This window comes from Echinops telfairi, unplaced genomic scaffold (assembly GCF_000313985.2).
Source record: "Echinops telfairi isolate 266 unplaced genomic scaffold, ASM31398v2 ScPeMD7_7469;HRSCAF=8507_1, whole genome shotgun sequence".
NCBI classification, from domain to species: Eukaryota; Metazoa; Chordata; class Mammalia; order Afrosoricida; family Tenrecidae; genus Echinops; species Echinops telfairi.
In genome coordinates, this window is record NW_022111373.1 from 13,593,624 (window position 1) to 13,611,300 (window position 17,677).

At 39.3% G+C, this 17,677-nt stretch overlaps 1 protein-coding gene across 1 annotated transcript in view; it reads right to left on the reverse strand.

Annotated features, from left to right (window-relative positions):
* Positions 1-4,738: 4,738 nt before the first annotated feature.
* PRRC1 (proline rich coiled-coil 1) overlaps positions 4,739-17,677 on the reverse strand; it is a 33,037-nt gene continuing 20,098 nt past the window's right edge. The window contains exons 6-9 of the mRNA XM_045285050.1: positions 17,521-17,624; positions 13,256-13,358; positions 7,977-8,148; positions 4,739-6,075 (exon numbers count right to left, since the gene is read on the reverse strand). Of these exons, the coding sequence (XP_045140985.1) occupies positions 5,954-6,075; positions 7,977-8,148; positions 13,256-13,358; positions 17,521-17,624 (501 nt within the window). The 3' untranslated portion in view covers positions 4,739-5,953. The remainder of the gene's footprint in view (positions 6,076-7,976; positions 8,149-13,255; positions 13,359-17,520; positions 17,625-17,677) is intronic.

Sequence of the window (17,677 nt, forward strand, 5' to 3'; positions counted from 1 at the left end):
GACCCTCAATCAAATCTAAAATGTTATTGCAAGAAAAAAAATTGAATCCAGAAACCAGGAGAAAATAAACAGGTCATTGAAACTGTCCCCCATAAGAATCCAGAAGAGAGTTATCAGGCACAGGCTTTAAAAGACTATGGTTAGCATTTTGCAGGAATTAATCGACAAAATGGAGAAATTCAGCAGAGATGAGAATCTAAACAGAAAGAAACAAGTGGAAAATCTGGGACTGGAAAATAGCAGTATCAGGAACTCAACTGATGAATTTAATGGAGCAGACACAAAGAGCAGGCAGCAAGGGAGGACATTTTGAAAGGCCACATCTAGACCTCAGTTGAGTCAGAGATGGAAATGGAGAAAAGAGACCGATGGACACAGTGAAAACGTCTTGGAATTTATGGACTTATAGTCCCAACAGAAAGGGGGTAGACTTTGGCAGAAGGGCATTTTAAGGACATCATAGTACTACTGTTAAAATCCAAAGGCAAAGAGACAATCTTAAAAACATCCAGAGGAAAAAAAGGTTTATCACCTCTACAAAAGCAACAATAAGATTGACAGTGGATGCATTCACAAGAACATCAATGCCAAAGTACAAATATGTCCGTATGCTGCCTTAAAACTGATGAAAGAAAACATCACACTAGAATTGTATATCCAGTGACAACAGCCTTTAAAAAATTGAATCTGGAAAAAAAAGACATTTCAAATAGAACAAGGAATGTTCCCCTCCAAGAAAATTCAAATAAAATAAAGTATACATCGGTGTTTTCAAGGGAAACAATCATGGAAGGAAACTTCGAAAGGAACAACAATGACAAGGGTAAATATGTAGATGAATGTTCAGTACATTTCGATTCTAGCAGCAAAACCAACAATGCACATGAGATTTTATGTGAGAAACTCAAAACTACTGCAAGTTGATTCTGACTCCTTCGACCCTATAAATGTGTAAGTTCTTGAAAAACAAAGGGGAGGGGGAGCAGACAGTGTACAAGGAAGTCAACCCAGCTAAGTGCTGTAAGGTCAGTACATCTAAGGACAGCCTTCGCAACGGTGGTGCCAGGACAGCTAGGTAACTATTAGGGGCCAGGGATCAGATAACCTTATTTCACACATCTTGCACACGCACAATATAATTCCAGGACAAATGCAGATCTCAAATGTGATGCCTAAAGTAATATTTACATTTTTAGAAGTCGACACACAATGTCTTCAAAAACTTGAAGCACGTTTTTTTGTTTTGTTTGTTTTGAAAGAGGACTAAAAGCACTAGCCATACAGAAAGGGAATACCTTCACCTGTTCGCATCACAATGAAACCCTTCTGTTCCTGCAAAGACCTCCCTGGCAGACAGAGGCAATGACTAGAGAGAGCAGCAGCACACAGCCCCAAAAGGCCCTTTAACTGGAGCATCTAACCGTAAGTCAGTAAAGCATACAGACTTCTCAATGGAAAACTGGGCAGATCTGTTATCTTCTCCGAGGCAGATCCAAGTGGCTCATACAGGAAAAGGTGTGTGACTTTGTTATAAAGTGTGTTGTTCCGGTTAAGTGTCATCAAATGATGTCCAACAAAGAGAAACTGCTGGGTCCAATTCTCATGACTGTTATTTAGTGTCTGCGAAACGCAAATTAAAACCATAGTGCAAACTTGAAACACAAAGCACTAGTTAGGCTAGGGTGTAAATAGCGATACCAATAGTATGCAGGCAGCGGGAAGGCATATTGGTACAATCTTAGAAAAATGTTTGGCAATGCCTGAAGAATTTGAACTGGAATTTGAAAATGGATACTTTATGATCCAGCAATTTCATTGTTATGTATATTCCCCAAAGAAGTGCTATCTACGTGTACCAAAAGAATGGTATGAAATATTCACAGCTGTGATATAACCAAAAACTCAAAACCACCCATCTGCTATCAATGGATGAAAAATAAATTGATATATTCAGACAAGAGACCTTGATACAGCAGGACATGTAGTTACATGCCAGAACGCTAATTAAAACAAGTGTCTATAATAAGAGAAGTTAAGGACAAAAGGATATAGAACACATATAGCATTCCATCTATAAAAAGTCCAACAGGCAAGCTACATAGTTAAAATTCAGAATAATGGATACCTCTAGGGAGAAGATAAGGGGGTTGCAATTTAGAGGAGGGACAGAAGGTGATAAGGCCCGATTTAAGAGCTGGTTTACTTTCTTACCACGGTCTACTGAAAATGAGCATCCCCTAATGAAGTAGTGGGTTACTTGTTGGGCTACTAACAAGGTTAGTAGTGTGAAACCGCCGTCTGGTTCCAAGGGAGAAAAATGAGGTTGTCTACTCCAATTAAGATTTAAGTCTCGAAACTCCACAAGGAAGTTTCATTCTGTCCCGTGGGGCTGAGGAGGAGTTGGAATCCACTCAATGGAAGGGAGTTTCATTTTGGTTTACCAGGAGCAGAGTTCCAAGCAGGCCTTGGGACTAAATGAAACCGAGAGTAAAAGCAGCTTTCCTTTAACAGTTATAAAACATTCGAACTATTGAGGCAAGTCCTCACAGCATTATTGTCTTTGTATTTACTCCACAAGTATTTGCAAAATTAATTGTGCACCCATTTCTTGAAGCAAATATTCAGCATGTTGTGAATAATTATTTTTGTGACATAGTTCTTTGTTTGAATTCTAATTCAATGACTCATTTGTTGTGATCTTGGGCAAGTACCTTAAACTCTTAAAATTTCAGTTACCTTCAGAGGGGATAACAGGCCTCGGTCCAAGATAAGCTATATTGACTCCCTTCCCAGAAGGCAATACAGAGGAGAGCACTGAAGATATAGCCTGGGGAGAGAGGCGGGTCTGTCCAGACCACAGGAGCAAACTAAGAGGGAGTGTGAGAGAGGACCAGGTATTGTGTTCTGTTGTACAGAGGTGCTATAAGTTGGAACTACTTGAGGGCACTAATTACTACAATGAACACAGCATACTTAGTGCCTGACAATAGATACAGATCACATAAATGCAGTCCCTCTTTCCTTTATTGCAGTACATACTTAAGATGTCTTCCTTCTTAAGGAGAATTTAAAAGATTCCTTCATTCGTAAGTTCTTAAAAACTTTTTGATGCTGTACCATGATAGTTAGCTTTGGGTCACCTTGGCTGAATCATGACTTTCAGTTGTTTGGTAGTTAAGGTCCAGTAATTCCATAGTGGGATCAGTTGTGAGCCGCCAGTAAGTTGTGACCAGGATGGAAGAGAAATCCCTTTACTTCTTGCCTGATGGCAATTCCTTGCAAGTGTGCCTTCCTTTCTCTATAAGTAGGTGCTGTGGGGGAGGGGAAGGAATTCACTTGGTTTTTTTTCTAGTCTGAATCTTACATTGGGGTCACTGGCCTCCTGTTTGGACCACCGGAGCAACCTGACCTGACCACCTGACCTGCCGGCCTCGGATTCACGGGACTCTGCAGCCACACCAGCCCGTGCGCTTCCTGCTGTATGTTCCTGTTTCCTGGTTTGTCCTCCTGCGTCTTCCTCGGGCCCCCATCTACATGAGTCAGAAGTCTCCAGCTCAACATGGGTGGACCAGAACCAGAATGGACTCCCCTGCTTTGACCATTGTGGGAGTCACTCAGTCTAACACACCTAACTACCTTTCCAATTTTGTTCATACTGCCAAAACTTTTCTTTTCCAGGTAATTCTGAAATAAAGTATTTTACTGTGTCCTTTCTGAACGCCTCAATGGGTATTTTTCTGGTTTACTGGAAATAGTTGTCTTCTGTCCAACAAAGAATCAATATTCAATTGTCTTTTTGCCAGTACACCCTGCACCTCCCATCAAACAAACAAAAATTTCTTGTGTTTAGTGTCTTAAGCTCAAAATAGCAAATATAGTAAAGAAAAAATTTTAAGGCACTTCTGAGGTCAAGGATAAATTAAATCCTGGACTCAAGCTTTTGTGAGTTAGGTTTATTGTGCCAACCTGGCCAATAGGAACACATGGGATTAATCAGCTTGCAGTTTGATTGGAGGGTAAAGAGATAACATGGCTTTGTGAGGCCCAACCCCTTTCCTTCTTGTTCTCTGGTGATCGGACCAGTGTGCTGATGCTTTAGCTAGTTCTTAGTCTCAACTTGTGTGCTATACTCCCTGTGGGCCAAGCCAACCTGTGGATCATGTTGCTAATGCTTGAAGCTCCTCCGAGACCTGTTTTGTCACGCTGCTGTGTACATCGCTTGAGATTGAGGCTGGTGGGTCCTGTCGCCTTGCATTGCTTGAGTTCGATATCCCATCAGGCCTGCTTCACTGAGCTCCTGAGATACTGGCTGTTGCCGACCCATCCTGCTGTTTGCTGCCTGCTGGCACTCTGTCTGCCTTGCCTAAAGGACTCCACTCTTTGCTTCTTGACCTTGGACCTGGCAGCCCAGGTGAGTTAAAGGATTTCCAGTACATTAACTGTCCCATGAAAGTGAGTTGACCTGAGCCCTAACACAAGTTTCATGATGAATACAGGCCTTAAAGTGTTGCCTACTGCCGTGTCTCTAATATATCCTTAACCACTTCTTTAATATTACTATTTGTTTGAATTCAAGTTAGCAACACTGGTATATCTAAATGTTGTAATTCCACTACAAAGACGTATTCTGAAATTGCTGTTCGATAAAATTCTTGGCAGCTAGTAGTCAGTTCATAGACAAAAAACACCATATAATATGAATATGAAAGTGGCATTTGAGAAAAAACAAACTATACACTTTTGGGAAATCAGTCAAAGTATTATTTATTTGTGGCATATTTACATAGTTACAAAATGGGTTTTACCCATCATCCTGCATGGTATCTTAAAATGAACCTGATATACTGGGAATTAAAAGAATCCAAGTCTCTTAATAATTTATGGATAACTAGCATCTTTCAGAACATAAAATATTATCAATTTGGCATCACAGAACACAAGTTCATTAGAAATTTGTTTTATCCATGGAACATAGGAAATTTAACAACATGGAAGTCATTTAGTTGAATCCTGAGCATCTTGATAATCTGCATAATTTTTAATAAATGTACATAACACTTTCAGTTGTATCATTTACTATTATATTATTTTTTCATCTCGATGTTTTACCTCATTAATCCTCCCGAAATAATAGGGCATGGAACACGGAAATGACGACAGACTGAGCGGGAGAACCAAGGCGTTTCCAGTTCCAGAAGCCTGTGGCGCCGCTCCAGGCACAATGTTGCTGTTCCTCCATCACGGGACAGGAGCGCCTGTAACTGTGCTGCCTGGTTCTTGTGCAGCTTTCCAGTTTCTTCCAAATATTTCATTAGAACGAGAAAGTGTATAAGCTTCTTACATTCACTTAGGTGGCTCCTGGAGCTCCTCAGGAGAAAGCTCACATAAAAGTACCAAAACAACACTGGTAAAAGAACCAAGTTCAAGATGGGTTTTCTTAAGATGCATGAGGGAGCAAAAAGTAAGTTGAGCCCCTCTGTCTGAAAGAAAGTTAACAGGGAAGAGGCTGGGGGAGGGGGGACGGAAGAGATCAAGAAAGAATGAAAGTAAGTGTACATAAACGCTGATGTGGGCGTTACAAGCAGATGGGTAGAAAGAAAAAAATTGGGGAGAGGGGTTAGGTAACTGGTAAAGTGATTATATAAGCGGTCTTAGACAATCAGCGTGTTTCATGGAATTTAGATTCCACCACTAAAATCTGCCGGGATCAAGTTGCCACGTTGTGTTTGAGATCATGACCTGTTCTTGCAAGGCTCTTCTAAGTTTAGTCTCATGCGCAAGAAGTGAAACAAATGAGGAACAAGCAAGAGAGAGTGAAGGCTGAGCATGTGGAGTCAGCCGTGGTCTGAAGGCTGGCGAAGATAACGGGCCAAAGAAGGAATCAGAGAAGCAGATCCAGATCATGTATTTCTCTCTTGCATCCCGCCCTTCTCTACGCCTGCTCCGCACTCACTCACCCAGTTCCAAAGAGCAGAAGGCTCACCAAATTAGCAGGTGCAGGAAAATGACTTGGCTTCACCCAAGTCATGGAATAACCCTGGCATTGCTCTTTGAGGATTCTAGGAAAGTCATCAACTATCAATGTTTGTGATTCTATTGAGACAAAACTCAAAAACACCAAATAATAAGATGAGACTTGGTAAAATAAAAAGAATATACTATATCTCTAGAATCTGTAAAAAAATCTCCCAAAACTGAAGAGGGAGTAAGGATAGAGATGAGGGATGGCAGCAGAATTATTTTAAGCATTGGCATAATTTCGTTCTATTCCTGATGAAAGAGGATAGCTTTTAATTTACTCTCGTGGGCGATTTCAATGTTTTGTTTTCATATCTTAATTTTTCAGAAATAAAAAGCAGCAGCAAATGGTAAAGATGGCTTCTCTGCTTCTTACTCATAAAACACAGAAAACAGATAAAATGTTCCATAAATAGCAATAAAATGCTCTGTCCCTATTACTACTTCTTGGCAAAAAAAAAAAAAGGGCCATTGCCACTGGCTCCATCCTTCCATCTCTCAATATTGGTAAAAAGGGTTGACTATGTCTGCATAGCCATTATGCAGTGTTTAGAAATGAGCATATACCATAGTTAAAGTTAGTACCTAGTCTTCTCATCCTCAGGTAAAAAGTATCAAAATAACAATTATTTGCAACAATATTCTCAATACAAAGCAAGCCATACATGTGAAGACAGTGCAGGGTAAGAGTTTCAACACCTTTTGTAAAACTATAAGAGATTGTGTGAATCCTTTTGCATCTCAACAATTATACAGAATAGTAAATAAATTATATTTATACAAGAAGCTATCTTCAAAAAGTTTATTTGAACAATACTCAATAGCATAAGAAAAAATTTTATTTTGAGTTACATATATCTAAAAATATATATTATTGGGTGAAGATTTCACTAAATACAAGCCTAAGGAATGAAATAAACTAGATTGAATATAAAAGTTTCTTTGGAAATATCAAAAAAAGTAAAGGCAGAATGGCACCAAGTTAGAAATGATGCGGTTAAGGCAAACTAATAAGAAGTCATCTTATCTAAACTAAGAGGCAAATAATTCCATAAACAACCAATAGTTGCCTCCAAAATTTCTCAATTATAATTTAGAGACTATGAATGGGACATAAGTCATGGGTGTTGTCAAGTTTCTACTTGGAAAGTTGGATAGATTTACACAAAATAATAGGAGTCCTTCTGAGATCAAGTACACTTGAGCCTTTTGCCACTTAATTATCATGTAGCAATGAGCAAATAAAATACAGTATACTCTAATAATCTTAGTAGGAATCTGGGAAATGCCAAAAATGATCATAAAGTAGAACAGTCCGGCCTAAAATTATACATGATGACAAAAAGAAAAATGACCAACTTGGTTATCTTGGCCAATGTTGCTAAAAATACGTAGCAAAATGTGCAACATCTCCCGACAGGCAGGCGTGCTACTGTGAACTGGTGAGCCCACTGCTCGGCATCAGACCTGAGATCATGTACACCCCGAAAGGATGCCCCAAGACCGATGGGGGAGAGATTCATCGCACATCAAAAGAAACAGTTCTTTCAAGGAACATTCAATACACGAGTCTTTAGTTGTATTCCTTAATAAACAAAATGATCAGTTATATACCATTAAATTAAATGTTGTAGAACATGACCTTTCACCTTATAAATTTGATATATCAAATGGTGCTATAAATATATTTATATGTATGTATATTTTGGGGGGGGGGACTATAGCATGAAATGATATAATCTTAAAAAGGATGTCTTTTCAGCTGTGAAAATGACACCATGCCTTTCTAGAAAAACTGTAGCCTACAAGGAAATTATAAACACCGCTGGGTTCACTGAAGCTACTCATTTAAAGACGGTACAAAATCTTCCTTTACAGCCAGCAATGAGAGCTGTCTCCGTACCCGGCACGCGTCTGCTCTCACATAGTCCTCGGGGGAAGGCGCTGCTTATACATGCCTGCTATTGCTTTGGCTGCGCTGTAGATCATCTGTCGACGAGACATGCCAGTAAAGGCCACGTGCCAATCAGTCCGGCTGACATTTAATGAGCTCTTTTCCAGGACTTCACCCACGGTTACCAAAAGGCCCGACCACCTTAAATTGTAGTCCTGGGGAGTTAGACTTTGAGCCTACGGAAAAAATGAAGAAGACAGTATTTATAATACATTTAAAAATATCACTAGAACAAGCTGTATTACCAAGTGATATTTCAAAGCTTCAGGTTACTTTTAATATAGATTATGAGAAATCTTGAGCAACACAGCAGGCTGCCAACTGAAAGGAAGTTATAAGGCTATAAAAAAGTCAAAACAATATTGCACACACTGACTGCCTAAAATATCTATGTTCAGTTCATTTTGCTATTCAAATGTAATTCATGTCTTAAATCTAACGACTATCTACTAAAAAAATTCAGATACAGAGGGCTCAAGTTCTAGTTCTATATTCAGCATTACTTCCAGCTACTAAGTGGATTAGTTCTAAAATGACATACTCCTAGACTTTTTTTTGTACTTCTCATAAAATCTCTACCAAAAAGAGGGGAAACGTAAAAGCTGAAATCCATTGAGAGATGAGTCCATTAAGGCACAGAAAGAGGTCCCAGGAACAGCACTGACACGTGAGTGTTCAGGGTGTCGGGCCCCTACAGCTGGGGCTATTCCACTTTGAGACCCCACATGCGTGGTGCAGACCTGCTCCACAGGGTCTTCAAAGCTGTGATCTTTTGGTAGCGGACTCACAGGTCCGCTTCTGATGGGGCCTCTGGGTATGTTTGAACTTCCAATCTGGTAACTACCACTGCAGCACACAGAGACTGATACGTATCAGTAATATCCAGTCCAGGACATCAACCACTGTTATGCCACTCGTACTTAACTTGGCCTATGTATGCTTCCACTCAAATAAGTTTGTTCATCTACACATAAACTCATTGCCTGATGTATAAAAATAATGTGGCTTTTCCACTGTTGTGTTGTCAAATAGAGTTTAGAAAATTTTATCTATATGTAAAAGGGATTTATAGCATGACCCTAAATATACTGTACTTATGTATCACCAAGACTTAAAGAGCTTTTATAAAACACAAGTTTCTCAAGTCCCAAACACAGCCTACTGAGTTGGAAACTCCACAGCTGGGTACTAAACAGTACCAAGCCCACTGTTGAAAAGTAGGTTCCGACCATAGCAACACCTGCTACAGGACAAAGCAGAAGTGCTGCATAAGGTTTCCACGGCTATATATTTACCTTTACAGGAAGAGAAAGTGTCGTCTTTCTTCTCTGGGGGACTATGAGTTGGAAATGCTGGCCTTAGGTTAACAGGCCAACGCTTACTCTACTCGGCCGCCCACCAGGGTTCCCCAGGTCTGTGATGCGAACAGTCCAGTCACTGCCTAGACTATCACCTCCCACAATGCACACTGTACTATCAGTAATTCACTGGTTCCAAGAGAAAGAGCAGATATCTCTTTAAGGTATTCAAAATGGTGTTGCTGAAACTTCAATAGACTTAACAATCACCCACCAAGGCTCTGGTTAAAATGCAGGTTTTAATTCAGTACCTTTGGGTTGGACCCTGAGTGTTCTGCATTTTGAACAAGTTCCCAGATGAGACTTCAGATGCTAGGCAGAACACATACTGATGAATAACAAGACTCCACACAATAGCTGGGTTTAATTTTAGGGCTGAAGATAGATCATGTATACTTAAATTCAACAAACCCAAATTCTATGAACATATTTTTCCAAATGAATTAAAAAACAGCTCAACTCTATTCCCCTAAAGAAAAATCCTTAAAAAAAACAACAACACTAAAGAGGCATAAACACACAACACCTGAAGATGGATTAAAAAAAGAACTGGTTATCATTGACCCCTGGGAAGGGGGCTACACTGTTGGAGATGGGAGGAAGACATACTAACATTTGTAACACTTGTATCTTCTCAATTTTAGACCAAATGAGAAGAAATAAAATGAAAAAATACTAGGGGGAAAAAGCTGAGTAAAAAGGAAATGCTATGCTTTAGACATTGCTCTCCACATTAACCACTCATGCCAGCTTGCTGTGTAGCTTGACTTTGCAGGCCTTCTTTCTCTCTTCATTCATATACCTTTAAAACAAACACATCCACCCTCCTGTCAATAAGCTGGGATCACACGTGTTCAATGCACGCTCGAGCTAAGTAAAGGCTTGTCTTTTTTAATAGAACACCTAGTTCAGAAACGGGAAAGGTGGTTTTGTTGTTGTTGTTGTTTTCCGTTCGTTTGTTTTCTGATAAACTCCATGAAGTAAATATTTTGGGCTTTGTGCACCAGGTAGTTCTCTACTGCAACCGTTCAACTGTTGTGTGAAAACCAAACATAACCCAGGGCTGCCAATTCCATTCCGATTCATAAAGACGCTACAAGATAGTTACACAGGGTTTCTGAGACAGCTAATCTTTATGGATTCTGACTTCCTCATCTTTGCCGGCTCAGCAGCTGGTGGGCTTGACCTCTAACCACCCAATGGTTAATCAAGTATTAAGAATTGGTTAACAGCCCAATGCTTAAGTAACCCAGTGTACCACCAAGGCTCCTACTACAGCGATAATCAGTCATCAAGAGCAAGTAAAAAGATGGGCAAGATGCGCTACAATAAAACTCATTAACCTGAACAGACAATAGGATAGACTTGGCTATGGGCCATTATGGATGACTTCTGATCAAAAGCAATGTTAGAGACAATAGGAGCCTCCTTAATGATAAGGTTTCTAATATCTTATCAAGGACCCCTGGTGGCCTATGGGGTTCCGTTCTGGGCGGCTAATTCCAAGGGGACAGTTAGAAACCCCCATCCACTCTTCAGGAGAAAGACAATCCTTTCAACTTCTCCAAACTTACAGTCCTGAAGCCCCACGGGGAGTTCTGCTCTGTCCAGTAGCGATGCCCTGAGTTTCTTAGGGTTATGGCAGGGGAAGTTGTGGGAAAGTGGACAGCTAATAATGAGTACAAGAAAGAACAAAATGTTCTAAAACTGATTGTGACAATAATTGCAGAATTCTTTTAAACATGTTAAGCCACTGAATTATATAGTATGTAAGTTATGGCAATAAAACTTAAAAAACATTTTTTTAAAAAGAAAGGAAACAGGTTTTCTCGAGGATGTTTTAAAAACCTATTTTAAAACAATTATTTAAAAAATAAAATATATTTACAACCTTGCAAACCTATAGGGTAGTTCAACTCTATCCTATAGAGTCGCTATGAATCAGAATTGATTTATATGCCAGTGGTCTTGATAAAACTTCAGTAGAACTTACTTATAAAACCACTAGGACTCAGTATGTTTTTGATCTACATCAGTGGTTCTCACCCTTCCTAGTGCCGCAACCCTTTAATACAGTTCATGTTGTGATGACCCCCAACCATAAAATTATTTTTGTTGCTACTTCATAACTGTGATTTTGCTACTGTTATGAATCGGGCGACCCCTGTGAAAGGGTCGTACAACTCCCAAAGGGGTCGCGATCCACAGGTTGAGAACCGCTGATCTAGATGAAATCTTTCCATTGTAATACTTCATTTGGTTATCTAAGTTCGATCATATGAAATTGCCACTGTTTAACTGTTTGATCTTCAATGACATCAGTTTTGGATGGTCTAAACTAATACTTAATAATTAGGTAGAATTTAGATTCTCATAGAAATTCATCCAGTAGAACAGAAGCCCTAGAAGTACAATGATTAAAATGCTCAGCTATTCACTGTAAGCCATCCCACGGGAGAAAGATGAGGCTGCCTACTTCCCGAAGGTTTAGAGCTTTGGAAACTGTGAGGTTCCGAGACTGTAACTCTTTATGGGAGTAGAAAGTTCTGTTTTTCTCCCGAGGAGCAGCTGGTGTTTTCGAACTGCTAACCTTCTATTTAGCAGCCCAATTTGTAGCCATTATGCCAATAGGGCTCCCTGGGAACTCTATAAAGCAGTTCTATTCTGTCATAGAGTGGCTATGAGTTGGAATCAGCTCAATGGCAGCAGGATTGGTTGTAGGCTTTGAAAAATATATCAATATAATGAATTATATTGTATTCACTTAAAATCTTTCAATCACTTTCATAGTGGAGTATGTTGAACATTTACACATATTTAAAATGTTTTCCTGAACTTCTTAAAACAAGTTAGGATAAAAATTACAACATAAATGAAAGAAAATTTTTTTTTTAATTTCAAAGTCTCCACCATCGATTCTAAATTAGAAAGCTCGAAGAGTTCAGGAACTCTGTGAGCATGAGCAGGCATCAAAAGGATCATGAAAACATTCCACTATCCCTTTATTCCATTTTCCACAAATATTTTAAAACTTCCTCATATATGCCAAATTTGTATATAACGTATATGTGTTAATCTGTATTTTGCTTGGTAGAAGATCCAATAATTTAATCAGATTCTCTCAAACACAACTTCAAAATAACATTAAGAGATAGTTATAAAATTACATTTAATGCACACAAAATATTATATATATATACGCACAAACAAGATATCAACATCATCACACATTTCTGTTTAGATTCTCCTGAAAACTATGGAAACTTAAGTATTCTACTTTTGGTCAACAAAAGATAGTGCCCATCAACTAAGATTTCTGGATGCTGGCTTGCTACCTGGAGATGAACATGAAGAGGAAATGAAGAAGGCAATAGTAGAGATGAAATGTGAGATACTTGGAAAAGTAAACAAAGCTGGGCATGAAACAAGCACAAGAGGGATATGAAGGGTGGTGGCGAAGTGGTTACAGGCTGGGCTGTGATCCAGAAGGTCTTGGTTGGAAGCCACCATCTGCTCCTCTGGAGGAAGTCAAGGCGTTCTCTCCGGTTAAGCGTAACAGTCTCGGAAGCGTACAACGGCAGTTCTACTCTGTCTTAGAGAGTCACTAGGAAGCCGCATCAAAACCATGGCAGGGAGTTTGATTTTGAAGTTGAAGGGCAAGAAACTCCATCATAAAAACAAATGAATAAAATACAGAAACACTGATTCACTACGGATGTATTATCTAGCCAAAGAAAGTTGGAAAACAAAAGTAGGCAGTTCCTAAAGCAACATGGAAAAAGCAAGACATGTTAAAAAACAAGACAAAAAGAGAAAAGACTAAAGCAAATTCTAGAACATATCTTTCCAACAAAATACTTCATACAGATTTTAATAGTGAAAGGAGTCTGGGAAGCTTTCCCAGAAACATGAAGAACAAGCCTACCTGTTGTACGAATTCCAAAGGCACCGGTGTGGCTTGTGTAAATGTTTCCAAGTGAACCCCGTGGGCAGGGTCCTCGACTATCACACAGCCGATGTCAAACCATCTGCAATGGAGCACATACATGCCTGTTACATGGTTCACGTGTTAAATAAAAGTTAAGAGTGACCAGACAAACTAAAAATGAAGCACTACTATTCAGGTAAAAGGCAGATTTACAAAAAGTCCTATTTCTGATCAGTTTACAGGTGGATAATCCAAACCACAGCACCCCCACCCACCTGCAATCGAAAAAAATTACTATTGCAGCTTAGTTTTATGAGGGAAACAAAAAAACTAGGAATAAAAATAATGTAATAACTTAAAATTATCAAGGAAAATTCACTTTCCTTGATGACGGAGACATAGGGGTGGGTATGTTTAAATGTGCAGCAGATAAATTTGCACTCACTGAACATAAAAATAGTTTAAAATGGGTAATGTCTTTTATCACTGGTTATAATAGGAGACATTTTATAATGCCAACTCTATCATTAATATAACTACCTATTAGCAAATTATGAATATGCTCAGAGAAAATAACAAATAATCTAATTCCTGATATACTCTTCTATAATCACATTTTCTGAATTATCTATGGGCCATTTACAAGTTGAGATAATAGAGTCATTTGTAGCATGACCAGCATTTCAGTCAGTGAACCAGAATTACAAAATAATCAGATGCTCTGAAATTCTGAATTTAAGTAGTATTAAGAGTATATAGAATCATATAATGTTCAATACCTCTGTTTTTTTAAGCATATCTAATAAAGGGCAGTGAAACATGAGGGTGAGTATTTGTGGAGAATTTGTTCACAAATTAAAAAAAAAACAAAAGAAAGTACTGACAGTTATCATGAAATTTTGAATAAAATGCGATTTTATCTATAGTGTTCATATTGTAAGCATTTTTCAATTAAGAACATTAAATCATAAGATTTATTTTATTTTGTCTACAAAACAATACTTGCTATTTTGTTATAACAACTTTCTCAATTAAGATAATGCATCTGTCTTCCAACGTGTCTGAAAAGAATCCCATTAGAAGGTCCTGAATTGAGTGTAAGAAAAACAGGGAACAAAACTAAACATTATAAAGAAATCAGGCTTATCACCAGATAGATATGCATGGAACCCCGAGACTATGGTCCATGGTCACTCTTTAAATCCGAAACTGAACTTATCCCTGTGGCTCAATTTCCCGGCAAACAACAGACAGCTCTATAAGGGGTACAGCACTAGGGAGGCATACACTCACTCCTTAGAATGACCCATCATTTGAGAACTAAAAGGCAGCAGAGAAGTAGCAGGGATTATCAGGTACTTGGAGTCCTGAGTTTATTACTTATCTGCTTGTCCTCCCTCCTTCCCTCCCTCTCTTCTTTCTTAAAATCACACTAGAAACCATCAGCAGAGTTCCTATTTTATATTCCTAATCATCGTAATATTCACCTCTGCTCAAATACAGAGCTGTTTTGGTAAGTCAATTCTAACACTAAAATGTTGATAGTTATTAAAAGCATACATTTGCAGTACTATGAGAGCTATAGGAGGACAACATTTCGGAACAATTTCTGCAAAGGGTGAACTTTCAAAGGTAAGCTGAGATCTTCAGTTGACCCTGAGGACTACCCAGTCTTAACACAATTTCTGGCCAAAGGACACAGCACTGCGTGACCCACCACCACCTCTGCCCGCCCATCTAGATGAAAGTCAGAACATTCACAGATCACCTGGCTACTCCAGAGCTTATTTTTTTGATTGGTGTTTATCAAACATTCCTGGTTCTTTTTTAAAAAATCATTTTATTGGGGGCTCGTACAACTCTTATCACAATCCAGACATCCATCCATTGTGTCAAGCACTTCTATACGTTTCCTTCATCATTCTCAAAACATTTGCTTTCTACTTGAGCCCTTGGTATCAGCTCATTTTTCCCCTCCCTCCCCACTCCCATCTCTCCCATGAACCCTTGATAATTTATAAATTATTATTATTTTGTCATATCTTACACCGTCCAACATCACTCTTCACCCACTTCTCAGCTGTCTGTCCCCCAGGGAGGAGGTTATATGTAGATCCTTATAATCGGTTCCCCCTTTCTCCCTCACCTTTTAAGATACATTGACTGTGAAAAATCACTAGGCTTTCAAAGAGAGTGCGCTATGAAAAAACATAAGGCAAAGGAGACTAAAGAGGCAGACCCAAACCAAAAAGCCAAACTCACTGCCATTGAGTCAGTGCCCGACTCATCGCAACCCTATGAGACAGGACAGAACAGCCCCTGTGCATTTCCAGGACTATAACTCTTTACCAAAGTCAAACACCCCATCTTTCTCCCAAGGAGCGGCGGGTAGTTTCAAACTCCTGGCGTTTACGGCTAGCAGCCCAGCGTGGACCACTACGCCTCGGGGTTCCTACAGGAAGCCAACCCACAAAAGATCGAAATACTGGAATATAAAAGAATTTAAATATAACTATCACTTATATATTCAAGAACACAGGAAAATATAATCAAATTGACATGCTTTAACTACTCATTCGGTGAATGAAATCTATTTTAAAAAATCAAGAACTCATTGTATGGATTTAGTAGACTTGTTATTGTTTTAGCCAACTCACAGCAACCCTGCGTACAACAGAATGCAACACGGCCTGGTTCGTCCTCATAACTGTTCTGCGTTTGAGTCCACCGTAGCAATGTGTCAATCCATCTCATCCAGGGTTTTCCTCTTTTTCCCCCCAACTCTCCACTTTACCAAGCATGATGTCCTTCTCCAGGGACTTGTCTCTCCCGCTAATATGTCCAAAGTAAGTGAGACTAAATAACACCATCCTTGTCTCAAAGGAGCACTCTGGCTGTCCTTGTTCTAAGACTGATCTGTTCGTTATTTGGGCAGTGCATGATACTTTCAATATATTCTTAGCCAGTAGCACATTTCACATACATAAATATTTATTCACTCTTCCTTATTCAATGTCCAACTTTCAATGCATACGAGGCGACTGAAAATACCCCAGCTTGTGTAGCAGATTTACACAGTGCAATTCGCTATTTGATCTCCTGACTGATGCTTCTATGAGAACTGAATGTAGATCCAAGTAAGACAAAATCCTCGGCAACTTCAAACCCTTTCTCTGTTGATCATGATGGTATTTACTGGTCCAGTTGTGAGGTTTCTGGTCTTCCTGACATTGCGTTGTAGTCCGTACTGAAGGCTGTAATCCTTGATCTTCATCACAAGTGCTGCAAGTCCTCCTCACCTTTGGCAAGATTGTGTCATCTGCGTACCGCAGGATGTTAATAAGCCTCTCTCCAAACACTCTTCTTCATACACGCCAGCCTCGCTAATGATTTGCTCACCAGATAGATAGACCAAATATGGTGAAGAGGATACAACCCTGACATACTTTTCCTGACCTGAAACCATGCAGTATTCCCGTGTTCTGTTCGCAAAACTGCCTCTCGATCCACGTATCAGTTCCAAATGAGCACAGTGAAGTGCTCCAGAATTCCCTTTCCTCTCACAGTCATCCAGTGTTTTATGGTCCACACAGTTGGCTTGGCATGGTCAATGCAACACAAACTGACCTCTTTCTGGGATTCTCTGCTTTGAGCCAAGATCCATCTGACATTAGCAATGTTATCCCTTGTGTTCCATATTCTCTTCTGAATCTGGCCGGGACTTCTGGCAGTTTCCTGTCAATGTGCTGCTGTAACCATTGTTGGATGATCTTAAACTAATTTTTCTTGTGTGCAGTATCAATGATATCATTCTATAGTTTGAACATTCTGTTGGATCACCTTTCTTTGGAATAGGCATAAGGTACGTCACAAATTTGGTGTCTACCACGAGGGTCTCTTGCCCATAATTTCCATTACTCTGAATAACTGGGTAAATCACTATGCTTGCCATTAGAAGTTAATTATATCTATATCAATAGATCATTGGATCATCTTATAGGCAGTACTACTAACTGATTATTTGTGCAAACTTAGAAAACCATACTACTATCTCTATTTAATAAAAAAGAATAAATAGAAATGTCAGCTAAACTATCCCAGGTTACGTAACTCGTTAAGAAATACAGCTAACACCAGAATACACTTTCCTCTGCTTTAATAATTGGACACACTTTCTGTTGGATATTCAGTATGATGACCCCCAAGCCCCACCCCAACTCCCACTTAAACTGTTTTCCCCCAATAAAAAATAAGCCTCTTACTTGTCAGGTAACAATTCTGCAATGAAGTTCTCTACTGACACAGCAGTTTGTTTTTCATGGATCACCCCAGACCGACGTAAGCTATCTATCCGTTCCTGGGCTCCCTGAGAAAAAAACAGCATGGGTTACAGCAGCATCTCAAATTATTCAATGCTAA